The sequence below is a fragment of the Ascidia mentula genome, chromosome 1, assembly GCF_947561715.1.
Source record: "Ascidia mentula chromosome 1, kaAscMent1.1, whole genome shotgun sequence".
NCBI classification, from domain to species: Eukaryota; Metazoa; Chordata; class Ascidiacea; order Phlebobranchia; family Ascidiidae; genus Ascidia; species Ascidia mentula.
In genome coordinates this window covers 22,424,651-22,441,025 of record NC_138566.1, presented here as the reverse complement: position 1 = coordinate 22,441,025, position 16,375 = coordinate 22,424,651, and the positions used below count along the sequence as shown (strand labels likewise).

General features: G+C 36.6%; 2 protein-coding genes across 3 annotated transcripts; one reads left to right on the top strand and one right to left on the bottom strand.

Moving 5' to 3' along the window:
* Positions 1 to 2,315: 2,315 nt before the first annotated feature.
* Positions 2,316 to 4,910, top strand: LOC145900082 (uncharacterized). Of its 2 annotated transcripts, XM_082988834.1 has the most exons (8): positions 2,316 to 2,549; positions 3,036 to 3,275; positions 3,449 to 3,526; positions 3,667 to 3,804; positions 3,912 to 3,962; positions 4,113 to 4,221; positions 4,448 to 4,485; positions 4,549 to 4,910. In XM_082988834.1, exons 1-8 carry the CDS (start codon positions 2,333 to 2,335, stop codon positions 4,896 to 4,898), a joined length of 1,221 nt encoding a protein of 406 aa, XP_082844960.1. In that variant the 5' UTR covers positions 2,316 to 2,332; the 3' UTR covers positions 4,899 to 4,910. The 2 variants fall into 2 exon arrangements, with proteins under 2 accessions (XP_082844960.1, XP_082844961.1); XM_082988835.1 differs by lacking the exons at positions 3,449 to 3,526; positions 3,667 to 3,804 and having other exon boundaries at positions 4,119 to 4,221.
* A 7,531-nt stretch (positions 4,911 to 12,441) lies between these two features.
* On the bottom strand, positions 12,442 to 13,693 carry LOC145889711 (ladderlectin-like). Its single transcript, XM_082980717.1, has 4 exons — positions 13,501 to 13,693; positions 13,194 to 13,418; positions 12,622 to 12,813; positions 12,442 to 12,547 (listed from the first exon to the last, which is right to left on the bottom strand). Exons 1-4 carry the CDS (start codon positions 13,691 to 13,693, stop codon positions 12,459 to 12,461), a joined length of 699 nt encoding a protein of 232 aa, XP_082836843.1. The 3' UTR covers positions 12,442 to 12,458.
* Positions 13,694 to 16,375: the final 2,682 nt, after the last annotated feature.

Sequence of the window (16,375 nt, the reverse complement as noted above, 5' to 3'; positions counted from 1 at the left end):
TTCGATTGAATGTTATGCAAGTGTTTTAAACAACATAAATTGTAGTGTGAGCTGCATACACATATGACCACTGCTTCGACCTTAGGTCTTGTTAGTGCAGTTGGGTGTGACGATGGACGATTATAAATTATGCTTAACAAAATATTTCTTGTTTATTTGTACGACACACGATGAGTTTACAAACCTTTTTTAGATGTTCCCTACTCGTTTTACATCGGGGCTACGAGAGTCACAGGCGCTAACATGTTTAAGTGGACAGATGGAACAAGTGTTGATGTAGCACAGTGGAATTCAGGGGAACCAAACAACATAGGAGGAAATGAGGATTGTGTGATAATGGGTTGGATTTATGAACTTGATTCAAATTTCGGATGGAAAGATGTTAATTGTACATCCCACACATCTAGATATATTTATCAAAGAGCTTTTTCAGGTATGACATGACGGCATTACAAACGTACAAATATATGTAGACCAATATATTGATGTGTTATCTATACAGCTGCCACTGTTATCAAAACGACCACGCGAACATCACGTTCTGTAGAAATTACAAAAAGTTCCCCAACGATTCGTTTTACAACCAAATTAATAATGAAAGAAGTTTTGAATAAACGTCACTTAAAGGTGATGCAGGACTGCATAGCAAGCATTTTGCTGCTCACTTTAAATGTTTCATTCATTTATAAAGCAACTTTATTTATAATCACAAATTAACACAAACTACACAGGATTTAGGTGCATAATAGTTAAAATAAGTGAAGTTACCTAAAAAAGATACTTCTGCTTGTAGGTTACGTGCTTCTAAAAACGCAGATAAAGCACGAAAGAAACATTAAAATATTGCGTTTTATTGATTGTTTTTGAGTTTTTACTTCTCTGTTCTTATAATTTTCCTTTTTCCAGATGAGAAAACAACTGGCGTAGTTTCGTATGCTCTTATTGCCTCTTTGGTGGGAATTGCTTTCATTGCAATCTGCATCGCCACAATCATTTATTGTCACAAACGGATAAAGTATAAACATGTTTTTGACGTCATTTTTATTGTATGCACATGATTTTCAAATTTATGATGATTAATAACAAAATATTTGTGTGTGTCCACTTTGTGACAGTGCTTGACTTAAACAGATAACTTACAACATTTAAAGGTTGCTTTAATTATCATTTAATAAAAATCTTTTATTAAAGATCGGAAAGGCTGAAAACGCACGAACACGAAGAAATTTGTAAGACAAGTAATAAAAAACTTGCCAAAAGCTTGACTTCTGAGTATACTAACGCTTTTATACAAATTTACTTTTACTAACAGATGAGTTAAAGATTACGAGCAATCAACCTCACAACCCAACTTACGTCAATCAAACAGAACCTTCGTCCGCAATACTTTCCTCACAAAAGCCGTATGTTGGAAACGTATTCAAAGGAACGACCAAGTCGGCTTCCCTACAAAATATTGAAGAGGAGGGTGCGGATTTAAGTAGCAATGGCAAATGTAACAACATATATGCAGTTGTTGTGAAAAAAGGAAAAAAAGTCTACCAATAAACAGATGGCATTCAACAGTAGACCCACATTTTAACGGGAGTTTTATTGATGGACTGGATTTTCCATAATAAAGTCAAGAGTTCTCGAACATCCTTTTGAAAGATCAAAGGAATATTGTGTCTAGTATTTATGAATGTGAATGAGATTATATGTGCAGAACCACTGTCAGGCTACTTGCATATCTAATCACACTTTCACTATTGTTTTTGTGACGTCACCACATAGTGTTGTGTGTTTTGCGTTATGATGTCCCACGCACATTCCTCTGCAATGTTTTGTAAGATATCAGTGTATGTATTATCCACTCCACGTCAGTTACTCAGGCATATAGGGGCCGTTTTATCCAACACTGTCATACAAGAACTTTCGTTACAAAACGATGGAAATTCGCTAAAATACAGTGGCATAATCAACATAATTTGAACGGTCTGTACTCTTTGCTTAGAGCGTGGCAGCAAGTTTCTTGGAAAACGGGCTAAAAACTATAGATAATTGATCGTAACCGACCGTTTTCATCGTGAGAGCTAGTTTGTAATCATAGTAAGAGGTCTCGTACTATTCAATAGTAGCTCACAGGAGTCTTGCTTAGAGGCGTTGCGCACTGTCCTCACGCCTCGCCACCTAGGTTTCCTAAACATCCTACTCGTCGAACAAACCAGTTGCATTTTCTTCACTGTGAGACAATGTGTTGAAAACAGAAACACAGATTGAAGTATTGTTTAAATAATCGAAGGATCCAATTTTCTTTCGACACAAAACCAGAAACATGGTTATTTAGTTCGTTATGAAAGATCTCATCGGGGTCATAATATGTGTTGTTCATCTTGTCAATGCCCAAACCTGGCACCAGTTTCAAGGTTACGAGTATTTCATCGAAAACAGTAGTACGGTCGGTTCTTATACTCAAGCTCGCAGTGGATGTGCTGCAAGAAATGCCAATGTGGCAAATGTTAAAACAACTGAAGTGTTCAAGTTTCTTATTGGAAAAATAAATGTTACAGGTATGTATGTAAATTTTCATTCTAATTTGAATATGCGACGTATTTCGCAGTTTACAAACATTCCGTGTATCCATCTCCGCCAAGCAATTTGAAACCGTTATAACTTTGCAACATTTTATTTGAAATAAAAACGACAAAATAAGCTACACTTACAAAACAACAACTTACAACGTTCGGCGCAACGACTCGATATTCGCGTCTGTTGTTTCGTGCCTTTTCGGCACAGAGCCAGTAGCATTATTCAAAAAAGCAATCTATTAAGCGGTGAATTGCATTCGAAGCAACTAAAATGGGCTTGCACGCAACAAACACAAACGATTCTAAAATAGAAGTATGACGTTACAACGAAAGATACACTTCGTATTTCCAGTTGATCTAATGGTTTTACGACTGATAAATAAGTAAAACTTCGTCTTCATAGGAATAAGTTTTGTGTTGCTACATTGCCAGTACGTTTAATTGTGATGCTATTTATTTTTGTGTCAGACTTTCCCTACTCATTTTACATCGGTGCTACGAGAGTCACCGGAACCAACAGGTTTCAGTGGACAGATGGAACAAGTGTTGATGTTGCACAGTGGGGCAATACAATGGAACCAAACAATCAAGGAGGAAATGAGGATTGTGTGATAATGGGTTGGGTTTATTCACTTGATTCAACATACGAATGGAGAGATGTTCCTTGTTCATACACATCAAGATATATTTGTCAACGACTTGTTCCAGGTGTGACGTCACGTTAGAGTAAATCAAGTCAAATTTTGTTTCGTAAATTGGTTCTCTATCTAGTGTTATCAACAACGGAACTTTATTTACAGTACGTAGAAAACGTGAAGGAAAAAATATTGTTTTTTACTGTACGTTTATACCTGTATTGGTAACTGCTACTTTTTGTACAGTTGTTCGTTCTACAACTACTGCAGTAAAAAAGTCAACCAGTGAACCTTTACATGCCACAGAAATTGTTACAAACACAAGTACTAAAATCTCTATTTTACATAACAATATAATAAAAAATGTGTATCAATAACTAGGTTTTATTTAAATTCATTGACTGAAACTAATTTATAAACTACGTTCATTTCACCTGTGAACATTTTGTGGTTCTAATATATAGGATCAGCACACAACACAGTCTACATAACGATTAACCAAACGGCATTTCTTGAGGAAATTCCTACTCAAAGTTCAAAACCCATTCTTTTCACGACCAAAACCAAAATGCAACACGCTCTAAACAAAACTTTTGTTGAAGGTATAAACGTTGTTTGACCAGAGCACCAATGGTGTTTGTTAAAACTTGTATCAATAGCAAAAATTTATGTATTTTTACCAACATGAATAATAAAGTGGATATTTTAGAAACAACTTCTAATTACTGGGACTCGACAACGAAACCAGAAGGTCAATCAGGTGCATAGATGATCCTATCAATTTAAACTTATATACCGGTTGGCAGCTTTGAGAGGATTTTTTATCAAAGAAATATATATCAGCAATGTCCAATTAAGCTGTTTAATGTTGATGAAGCTGAGCTAACATATTTTTTAATTGTGTTTTTAGTTACAGAAACAACAGACGTGATTTCTAATGTTCTTATTGCCGCGGGGGTGGGAATTGTCTTTCTTGCTGTTGCCGTTACCTTGTGCATCTGCACAATCAAGCGCAAAAAGTATTCAAAATTGTTTTCAAAATAACATTAACAATTCAACAATAAAATTGAGTAAATAATGAAACGTAGTTTTTTGTATCTTTAGCACACATGGTAGCGCTTGTCGAAAAATATTGGCTTGGGTGTATACAGAGTTTATTTGGTAGCATCTTAGGTTTTTTAACGTATGATGCAATTTGAAAACAAAATTACAATTACAATATAAAAATACTAACTGTATTTCAAGGTCACGAAAGCGCAATCATCACGAATACGCCGAAATAGGTGAAATCAATTATCATAAAAGTTGTTTTTTGTTTTACTTTTACTTTGTCTACATGTATACAGATGAAGCAAAAAATACAAGCAAACAACCCAATATCGTAACTTACGTCAATCAAAGCGACGTTGCATCCGAAGCACCTGATGGACAGAACCCGGATAATGGTGGTGTGGTTGACGAAACGGCTTCTACACAACGCAACGAAACGGATGAACAGACAGAAACCAACGGTTCAGTGCAAGCAAACGTACTCAGTGATGTCGACAGGGAATCTTTCAACAATAAATCACCCTCAAAAGCTGATGCATGTTGTGATACTGTCTCGGAGGAAGACAAGGAATTAAAGGACGATGAACCTTGTGGCGACGTTTATGCCGTCGTAATCAAAACGAACAACAGTAAATCGAAAATTTAACTCCAACATCATGGCCACTAAAAAAATGATATTAGAAGTCAATGTTTGAATTGTTCGTTATACACTTTTCTCAGAATTAATTTGCAGTTTTATTTTGAAAACATGTAAATCTTTCTGTTTAAGGCATTTTAAAGCGATAAAAAAGCGGAGAAGGTTGATATTTGCGTTTTATACTTTTCACGTTCTAATTAAGCAGTTATTCATCTTTCCGCATTGTAGTTTTCAACCACGATGAAATATTTGGTTAACTTCATTAATTTTCGCACATTGAATTCTAATCATTTCCTACCACGTTGCTAATTTCTTGCCTTGCAGTCAATCGTCCTTACGCGTTATTTTGGACGATTTTATTGTAATATTGAATAAAAAACGGTTTCATCCACCATTTCTCGTGCGTCACCTTCTTGTGTTTCTAAGATATAACCACTTGTATATCAAAACACTTTTCCAGTGTTGGTTTTTGTGACACAAACTCTACGCTCCACACACTGTTGTGATTTCTTATGTGTAAAGTTATGATTTAAAATCCCACACAAATTCTAATGCCAGAACGCGCTCCTCTGCAGTGTTTTGTATGCATGTGGAAGCATGTGATCATTCACATTGTAATGTCATTTAGGAATTAGACAATGATACAGCTCACGCCTGATCCCTACGTGCATGTTTGGAGTTCTAATGGCAACAATATATGTATCGTAACATTTACATGGACTGCTGTTATGATATGAAAGTAAAGAATTTGCGACTGCTGTGTAAAAGTATTAGAAATAGAGATTGGTTCTGTCATATTCCCAATGTTACTCTAAATGTTTCTGTCAGTTTGGTTTGTGAAACACTGGATGAAAACTATTGCTTGACAGGTCAACTCTTTAGGCTATACCCCTAGTGCATTGTATCCCATAGTTTATAGTGATAGATGTAGTCTTGTTTTGACATGTTAATGGTCCTTATTGTGATTGTGTCTCACGTTTTTTCACTGATAACGCTTTTCGTATGTTAAGACATGTATTTCACATTTACTCAGGCACAAGTTTCACCGAATACATGATTATTATGACTCTTTTGTTCCTATAGCGTTGGTATTGATGTCAATCAACATTCAGCCAGTCGATATTACATTTGTATTTTGAATCATTTAGCTTTTGAAATATAGCGAGCACTCCCACTCATATCAAAACATGCTTTACTGCTGTCGCTAGTGACGCGCATCCTCCACACAATGTTGTGATATCTTGTGTTTACCGTTATGGCTTAAATCCCACACACACTCTACCATCACTTCTCCTCAGCAATGTTTTGCAAGCATTTGGAAGCGTGTGATTTTTCACATTCCATTGTCCCCCACTACAGTGAACATGATACAGCTCATGTCTAATCCCTACGTGCTTGTTTAGAGTTCTAATTGCAACAATATGTGTATCGTAACAATTACATGGTTGCTGCTATGGCATAAAAGTAAAAAAGTTTCAGAAATAGAGATAGGTTCTGTCATAACCACAATGTTACTCTGTTTCTACCAGTTTGGTTTGTGAAAACACTGGATGAAAACTATTGCGTATCAGGTCATCTCATCAGGCTATACCCCTTAGTACGTTGTATCCCATACTTAATAGTGATAGATGTCATCTTGTTTTGACATGTTAATGGTCAATATTGTGGTTGTGTCTCACGTTTTTTCACTAAATAACGCTTTTCGTATGTTAAGACATGTATTTCACATTTACTCAGGCACAAGTTTCACCGAATACATGATTATTATGACTCTTTTGATCCCATAGCGTTGGTATTGATGTCAATAAACATTCAGTCAGTCGAGATTAGATTTATTGCTGTATTTTGAATCTTTGTGTTTGTGAGATATGCCCACTGATATCAAAACACGCTTTAACTGTTGTCTCTAGTGACGTAACCTTCACACACTGTTGTGATATCTTGCGTTTACCGTTATGGTTTAGAAACCCACACACATTCCGCCACCATCTCTCTTCTTTAATGTTTCAGTGTTTCAAAACAGAGAGTCACATGATTTTTCCTATGGTCACGCCAGCCAGTTCTGTCATTTTAAAAACAATTTTAAGGAACTATGGTTTAACGACATGTTTAATCAAGTTAAAACGAATCGTTCTTTGAATGCAAATGTGCACCGTTCGAATTGCCTCAATCACGCAAAGAGGAAAAAAAGATTTTGCGCCATTTTTTGTGCACTATAAGACATTTCTCCAAAAGCTGACCGTCGGACTATTCTAAGGATACCATAAGAAACTTAGGCATTTTCACAACATTCTAAAACAAACAGGGTATAGACAACAATGCAAGTGACAAGAAAACCACCTCCTGAAACTTTGCACTTTGTTGTCAAAAATCAGCATATGATTTATGTAGTGGTATCAATGCCGTGGGATGTCGTGATACTGATTTAAACACTACAAAATTGTCCCGGGCTAAATGAATCGTGGGGTGAGAACAGACAACTACTACTAATACGTCTAAACATTTTGTTTGGTAGAAAAAACTCACCCCACACAAAAAATTCACAAATTCACTTTGTCAAAGATTTAAAATTTGATAGCTGTGCGTATATACAGCGGTAGGGTTAAGGTTTAAAGTCACCACACATAATGTAGCATTACATCTCGTAATACCTATGTAACTCTTTTGTTCCTCACTACTCCCACGCTATTTGCAATAATAATGTATACTGTTTTCAGTTAACTAGGCAGTAAACATATAACTTGTTGGAATTAAAATACAGTTTTTAACAGTGTGATTAGTAAATCAAAACTGGATCAAAAACCAAAGGCCCCTGGCAGGCTGTCGATCGCACACCGTATCAATAATAATAATGTATTAAAATCCCAACACAGCGATCTTTAGACAGCTCAGATCGATTTATTGAGAGAAAAAAAGCATAGCGAAACATAGCGAAACATTCCAGCAAAGACCCATATTGCCAAGTTGCTATGACGTGACGTTCGTGCAAAAACCACCTGCAGGGAGTTTGGATCTATATGAGGACTTATGGTTGCACAGAATACGGGCACAAATCAATGTGCAAACCATGGTAACACCATCATGCAAATAGTTTGTTTTGCTATTCCCCGCCCGTAGGCCTATGTTTATGTTTGCGCTTGTTTTCGCTGTAACGGGTTGATGACTTTACCTGTGTTGTTAACCTGTTTTTATCGTCTTTATCATTCACCGAGTCTTATCGGTCACACCTGTTCGCCCACAGACCTACCTGTCTGCAGTTCGTGACGTCCATTCCCCTTCCACTTTTGTTCTGTTTTTACATTCAGTTGCTTCTGTTTGTTTGTGTGCTCACTCGGTGTCAGCGCCAGTGGTTTTTTGAAAGTAAAGCAGTACAGACAGGTCTAACCACATGCAGTTAATTCATACTTTTATTATTTCTTAGTTAATGCTTGAAACCCGAATATTTTTATAGTTTTTATTAATTTTTATTTATTTTTAGCTTGCGTAACCTTTTTGCGTTAGATTCTTGACTTTTTCCTTTCTGTTTTTACTTTTTGGCAGTTTTGGTAAATGGAGAAACTGATAATGCCGTTTTAGGCGAAATATATTTTTCTCTCAATAAATCGATCTGAGCTGTCTAAAGATCGCTGTGTTGGGATTTTAATACATTATTATTAGTTTTTAACAGTGTTTAGAAATTCATTTTTTTTATGAAAGTTGGAACTTATGTGTGTTGTTGATTATATTATCGACATGAAATTGATAATCTATGCTTTGATAACCGTTACGCATCTTGTCAACGCACAAACCTGGCTTCAGTTTCAAGGTTACGAGTATTACATCGAATACAGTGCAGCCAATTCTTTTGCTGAAGCTCAAAGTAGATGTGCTGCAAGAAATGCTAATGTTACAAATGTTGAAACTACACAATTGTTCAACTTTCTTGTAGGAAAGATAAATGTTACAGGTAAATTATAACAGGTGTACGACATTTGCCTAAAGTATGCCAATTATTTAGGATAACGCGTTTAAACTGTGCAAAAAATATACAATTCCAATATTGAGTTTTTTTACAGACCACCCATACTCGTTTTACATCGGTGCTACGAGAGTCACAGGAACTAACAGGTTTCAGTGGTCAGATGGAACAAGTGTTGATGTAGCTCAGTGGGTTCCAGGTACAGGGGAACCAAACAACTCAGGAGGAAATGAGGATTGTGTGATAATGGGTTGGATTTATGAACTTGATTCAACATTCGGGTGGAGAGATGTTCCCTGTTCATACACATCAAGATATATTTGTCAAGGATCTGGTTTACGTATGTTGTTTTCTTGAGTTAAATTTTACGAGAATAACTAAGATCGTACGCACACATGTACAGGTGCAACTAGTACTGCAAGCATAACAACAGTCTCAACGCCGAACCACGTGGATATGCCAACTGATACTCCTGCTATTGAGTTTACAACACACATGAAAGAAGTTGTGATTGCAACAACTTGTGAAGGTAATACTTCAATCTTGAATCTATATAGTGTTATATTGCTTCAAATCAGCGGCGTTTGTTACGTGCTTTTTTACCGGGTTTTGTTTAGAGCAACAGAAGCAGAAAAACCCAAATTATATAAAAGTTTTATGTTCAAGAATCTCGTGTTTGGTCAGTATTGAGATCAGTGCTCGTTCAATGTGCGGTGTCGGGAGTTTTCATTATTGCTGCTGTTGTCCTATTTCTCTGCCACCGCAAGCACATGAGGTATACTGCTTCCATATATCTTATATGACAATTACCCAGCCTTTTCATGTTGCCTCTATATTCACAGGACCGCACGGCCTATAATTGTGCTCCTAATATAAACATATTAAAGTGTCATATAGTAGAGCAAGTTATACGGTGTAGCGTATGTTTTTTTAACGAATACAATTATTGTACATGTTGCAGTACATATGTAAAATAGCTTCGCACTTTCAGCACCTGCAAGGAAGCAAAACAGTGCACATGCGCCGAAACCGGTAAGACTTGTTTGTAACAGAATAGAATTCATGCCTGATATTACCCGAGACAAATTGCACCATGTTGCTACAGATTTTGCCAAAGTACGTCCTACACGAATAAATGGGTCAAAGATTTCAAGCAAGGGCCCGAACTACGTCAATCAAACTAAGACAACATCTCAGTCGCTGTCCACCTACGGCAGATATTCTTTTAACGTATACCAGCAATCAGGAAAGAACAACAGGGCGGCAAACGCTTCTCACAACAATGAATTCAAGCAGGAGGACGACGTGGGATATCATGATGTTGTATGTGACTATGGGGATGGGGTTCAATATGATACCGTCGCTGATCAAATTTGATCTCGCATGATTCCACAATTAATAGCTTGGGATAATCTCAGTGGTGGGATTCAGCCGGTTCGCACCGGTTCTACAGAACCGTATCACGAAATTTTATGAGATCAGCGAACCGGTTAGCATTCCTCGTTACTGTCAATATGACTTTTTGTAACAGAACCCGCTGAAAAATATGACTTTTGTGATAGAACCGGCTGACAAAAAATTTGAATCCCACCACTGGATAATCTCACGTAACTAATTCTAAACCGACATTTACAGTAACACTCTTTGCTTCTATTATATAATGGGAAAAGGTATATGTAAAAGTTACTTGTATATGATGCCGTACTTTTCGTCTGGCTACGCCTCTATCTTTAAAGATATGAATATGTGTTACTCCAAACAGGCGCCGTATACTAGTCTCAGCACACTCTCAAATCAAACATGTTTTGTTTGTTGATGAGCGTAATTTGATTTTAATAAATAAAAACTATTGACAAGTTAAATGTTTTTCTCCATGTAACGTTTTTGTTACAAAAGAATACCCCATGAAATCAAACGACCTGTTGAACACAAATACGTTCAGTGATCAGGTTCTCTGACAGTTGCTGAGCCATATTATTTTCTCTAAGCATTTTAACTGTAAAATGCATGTTGCACTGCAGTATTGCAAACATAATATGAAGTTATGCCATAAGGCATGAAAGTACTGCAAACATTTTACAAATCGTTTTAAACAACAAGAAATACTCCCCTCAAAATACGACAAACACATTCTCAAAAACTCCTTTTACTCCAATCGTTTCATCCTTCGCTTTGAAGAAACAGTGCACACAAACCTGGCACCGATAGAAAAAAATGCAATTTGTTTAATGGCAGCATGATTCAGCAGTGGAAGGGTAAGAAAAATGGAACTTGGAAGCAAAAATAATCAAGTCATTGCAGTAACGTGGAAAATGGTTGCCTTTTCATAATCGTGTGTATTTTTGCAATTGTAAAATATAAAGTGCATGTCTTAATCGTAGTGTGACTGAATTTAAGTGATAGGTGTGAGGTTACTAAAACATTATAAGTTTAGAAATATAAAACAGAGGTATTCGGCACTTTACTTCCATTGTTACAATATGTAAAACGTAGATGGGAAGAAATTAAACTACGACTCAAAAGTTGACCATACACTGAATGTATGTGTAAATGTGTTTTTAGGTGATACCATGTTAATATGTCAATGCTGCTTTGTTTTCACATTTCAAGGACTGTGACCTACATGACCTTGATAAAGACGAGAAAAATTCAACAATAGCTAAATAATGAACATTAAAAATTCTAAAACTTATGTTTGGTCGCGGTTTTGTGTAAAAACATGCTTTCACTCTACTCAAATCCTATAATATAATACTGCAATATATTGTAAATGTAACACCATGACGTTCGACCCTATTCTATAAACAGTCGTTTCTTTTAACTGTCTCTCTGCTAGATTCACTTGGCAAACAGTTTTAATCCTCCCAAAATTGTCACAAACGAAATGTAATCTTGACCAATAATGGGCACAAGCACTGCGCAGCCACCGTAGGCCGATGCCTAAAATACATTTGTGATAAACCAGCTGCAAGAAAAAGGCACAAATTACGGAAGGTATGTGACAGTAAAGCATAACAGCGTCGTCATTGCCAAATTATCATTGCGCAAATACACATTGAAGCACACCAACAAGTTCAATTACTGCGTGCGATTCTGTGAACTAGACAGAAAAATTAATGTAAGCAGCATCTTCATTTGTTGCAGATCCTTTCACGTTCACGTAACATGGATTTCTCGACGCCGAAGCACCAGTTGCAGCAACACCTAAAACGGTGATGTTTTTTTCCTAATCGCCTGTATGAATATTGGTTTCATAACGTCAAAATGTCCAAAGTCTTACCTGATATTTCTTCGTATGCGTGTTGATTTTGTTGTTGTTGTGTAGGGTTAGTATTTTCGTAGTTCTCTGTAGACGCTCTCTCATGGCAAACACTTCCTTTTCCTGCGTTGCTTGGTGATTCGCTTCTGAGTAAAATGCTATTTAAGTTCAAAATATGTCGTGAGTTAGATTGTAATTTTACCGTTTGTTATTCCGTTGTTTCGAGATCACAACACAGGACACGATGTTTGTTATAACCAGTATTACAATAATACATACATAAATGGGATCTACCAAGAAAACAATCATTTGATGAGATATTCCAGCTTATCATACATATCATAATTTATAGTTAAATTTTCAGCTTACCTTTACGAAAACTGCTATCAGTCGTTACTGCATTTTGTAAGCCAGAAATTGAACTTTCTTTAGTTGTTGATTCTAATATTAGCAATATGATTACAAAATTCTGCCGAAAAGTTTTGGATTTTGTTTGATAATGAACTTACGCATACCATGCGATACTCGGTTGTTCATTGTAGATTGAGATGTAGGCAGGGATGCAAGTGGAGTGGACGCAGGTTTGGATCCGTGTGTTGATTGACGGGTAGTTGCTGCTTGTGTTATTGCAGGTGACGTAGATACAGTGGTTGACTCTTTTGTTGTTACAAGACTCAGCTCAGTCGTTGACTGTTGTGTTTTGATTTCTGTAAAATAAATATTAATCTTACAATGTACTGTAGCGTGTGTTGACATGTTTTTCGAAACCGAATTTGGGCAATTATAGATCTACGTAAAGGATTCAGAACAAAATATTGGTAATTATGTTTTTAATCTAATGTCCAGTTTTATTGAACACGCATCATTGTTTAACAGCCTTTCTTATTAGAGTAATTCAACTTGATTTGTTTGTTAGTCGAAAATATCAAGCACGTGTAATACAGCTCAAGTCTAAACACAGAGTGGAAATCGTAAGCAATTCAGTCAAAAATTACCTGTCTTGGGACCGCATAGTATTTATTATTGACGATTATTCTTACAATCAATCTTCCATGAGAGCAATATTTAGGTTATCATTTCTTCTTACTTTGACAGATATATCTTGATGTGTATGAACAGGAAACATCATTCCATGCGAATGTTGAATCAAGATGATAAATCCAACCCATTATCACACAATTCTCATTTCCTCCTGAGTTGTTCGGTTCATAACTACCCCACTGTGCTACATCAACACTTGTTCCATCTGTCCACTGGAACCTTTTGGTGCCTGTGACTCTCGTAGCACCGATGTAAAACGAGTATGGGTGGTCTAAAACATTAGAAAATTTATCCTCGATTATCGATCATGTATATTCCATGCCTTTGTTACAAAAAAATAGATTACATTTAACCTGTTACATTTATCGTTCCAACAAGAAAGTTGAACACTTGGGTTGTTTTAACATTTGCCACATTAGCATTTTTTGCAGCACATCCACTTTGAGCTTGAGTATAAGAACTGGCTGCACTGTATTCGATGTAATACTCGTAACCTTCGAACTGGTGCCAGGTTTGAGCTTTGCTTTGCAAAACCACACAAGCCATGAAAATTAAAATATTTTTTATTTTCATCATAATCATGCAAATGACTGAACACTGCACAATTTTATTCACTTTCCAACACTTGTGTCACACCTGCACGAACATACGTAAGACTTTAACCCACACGTTGCGCTACGGATATTCGAATGCGGGGAAAGCTTGTATGGGAGATTTCTACCAGACACAAATAAAGATAAGCTATGGTTGAGCTTTGCTTGGTCATAGTGTTTCCACCTTGTTTTCTCCGTAAGGTTGCACCTAGTTTGGTGACGGTGATTGTATAGTCACCACAAAGTGGAAGTTTTTGCTTGGCCGTTTGGTCAGTAAAGTCGTCTTATAGTCACACCATGAGACCTTTTGGGGTCGAAACAGTGTCCATCTGTCTGCAGCTTATACACAATACAAATTAAGATGTCGTGGAGGTCATTTGAATTTCGTGTATTCAATTATATGCTGGATATGTCCGCTTTATCGTTACAACCTCGTTGACCTGTCATCTAAATACCATAAAATTTAGCACAATATTGTCATAAAAATCTTTTTTTCTGTTCATATCGCCGACTCTTAAGTTCTTGGCCGTATAAAGGATCAATGAAGAAGATATCCATTCATTTTAACCACGAAGTTATCAATACTTTTCAGGTTTCGGACTTTGAAAGATGATAGCACATTCCGGGAATGAGGCTGATGTCAAGAGGCGAGATTTGATTATATTTCTTGACACAGCTACAATCGTCACACACTAAATATGTTTGTACAAAGTAACTATTAACCCAATCATGACAATCAAGCTCTCGACACTGTTGTAGAATAAGTGCAACTTGTAGTTATAGCCATGGTATGGCCGATTACAACGTCATTAAAAGAAGGCGTCAAAGTAAAACATGTTTTTATAGCGACAGGCAGTGATGGCCACTCCAAATAGTACTGGTTTGAAATACACAAGAAAAGGATTCTATTCAAAAAATTTTGTTTCAAAAAAATTTTTAAAAGCAAAAAGTTTTTCAACAAGAAAGTGGGAATATTTATTTCTCGCAATAGGGTTACATTGCCAGGAGTGCCCTCAAAGACAGAGTTCGGAAAAAAGCATCTTAAATTGTTTCGAAGTTGCCACCATGTATGCAGCAAGTACACGATTGACACGGCAATGCTTTAATATTGGCGTAGGTCGGGAAAGTGTGTTTTTTGTAAATTTATCACCTTCATATACAAAGCACGAACGACTTAAACATTTTGCAGGTCTTATTTCTGTAAAAAACAGAATCTACATTTAGGCACGAGCGGGCGCCATAGAGCTATATGTTCAAATTGTGACAAAGTAACTTTTCAAAAAATTATAGAGTTTTGGTGTGACTTAGAACGATCCTGTCTGCAAATCAAAACATAAATTTTTGTTGCACGAGCCTGGCAGCACGGTTTGTTTTAGCAGTTGCTTGGCTATTTTCCACCTTTGGTTGTTTCCGGCGAGTCGCAACTATAGTTTGATACACAATGGTTGACTGGATAGTCTTTCCAAAGTTGAAGTAATGTCAGTCTATATAACTGGCAAGATCGCTTAAATCACATCAAAGCTGCAGTGGTGAGACACATAGTCAAAACATGCCGACTGGTATTTACTTACAAAACAACGGGGTCCGTTCCAAAATGAATGCATTGCATGTATCCGTTATCCGTTATCACAATATTAGACAATATGTACCACATTATGTGGGCGTAAAGTGAAAATATTTTACTTCATTATTGATCATAGCATTTGTTTGGTCATGCGTAGCCAATGTCTATTAAAAATGTGCAGGATTTTTATCGTTTGTGTAATTGCATGTGTTGACGCTCAAACCTGGCACCAGTTTCGAGGTTACGAGTATTACATTGAGTACAGAGCAGTCGGTAATTATACTCAAGCTCAAAGTGGATGTGGTGCAAGAAATGCTAATGTGGCAAATGTAAAAACAATTGAAGTGTTCGACTTCCTTGTAAACAAAATACGTGCAATGGTTGAAGGTAAAATGAATTTTTTTTCAACTCTTTTAATATACCTAAGCAGTCTGAAAAATGAACTTTATACCCAATATCCCGCCCAACCAACGTGAAAAACCGTCGGCTGTGGCAATGTCTGAAGGGTCTCCGAAATTAAAAAAACTTTCAGGTTCTTACTGCATAATTTACAATCATTTCAGACGATGCCTTCTCGTTTTACATCGGTGGTACTAGAGTGAAGAACACCAACAAGTTTCAATGGACAGATGGGACAAGTGTTAATGTAACACTGTGGCATACTGGAGAACCAAACAACAAAGATGGAATTGAAGATTGCGTGATGATGGGTTGGGTTTATGAAATTGATTTAACATTCGGATGGAGAGATATATCTTGTTCACCTGAATATGACATAGGATATATTTGTCAAAGATCTCGTTCAGGTATGATGTCTTAATCCGACAGAAAACTCAAGTCCTGTCTTAATAATGCCAATAAGGGAGCTGTATGCAGTGCACACTGTTTTGACTTATTAGTGTAGGTTAACGTACCTCGCCTATGAAGGACTTTCGATTTAGGGGAAGATTTATCTATTGGGGTGACATTGCAGTCGACGGCACTCCATTGGAAACCCTAAGATAGTAACAGACCCCGAAGAGACGGGTGAACAATACCCTGGGACAAGCAACTGTTTGAGCCAATATTTAT

Coding starts and splice junctions, on each gene's coding strand:
- LOC145900082 (XM_082988834.1), top strand. CDS start 2,333: ATGAAAGATCTCATCGGGGTCATAATATGTGTTGTTCATCTTGTCAAT. Junction 2,550..3,035: donor TGGAAAAATAAATGTTACAG/GTATGTATGTAA, acceptor TTTTTGTGTCAG/ACTTTCCCTACTCATTTTAC. Junction 3,276..3,448: donor TTGTCAACGACTTGTTCCAG/GTGTGACGTCAC, acceptor CTTTTTGTACAG/TTGTTCGTTCTACAACTACT.
- LOC145889711 (XM_082980717.1), bottom strand. CDS start 13,693: ATGGCTTGTGTGGTTTTGCAAAGCAAAGCTCAAACCTGGCACCAGTTC. Junction 13,419..13,500: donor TGGAACGATAAATGTAACAG/GTTAAATGTAAT, acceptor CTAATGTTTTAG/ACCACCCATACTCGTTTTAC. Junction 12,814..13,193: donor ATCAAGATATATCTGTCAAA/GTAAGAAGAAAT, acceptor TTTATTTTACAG/AAATCAAAACACAACAGTCA.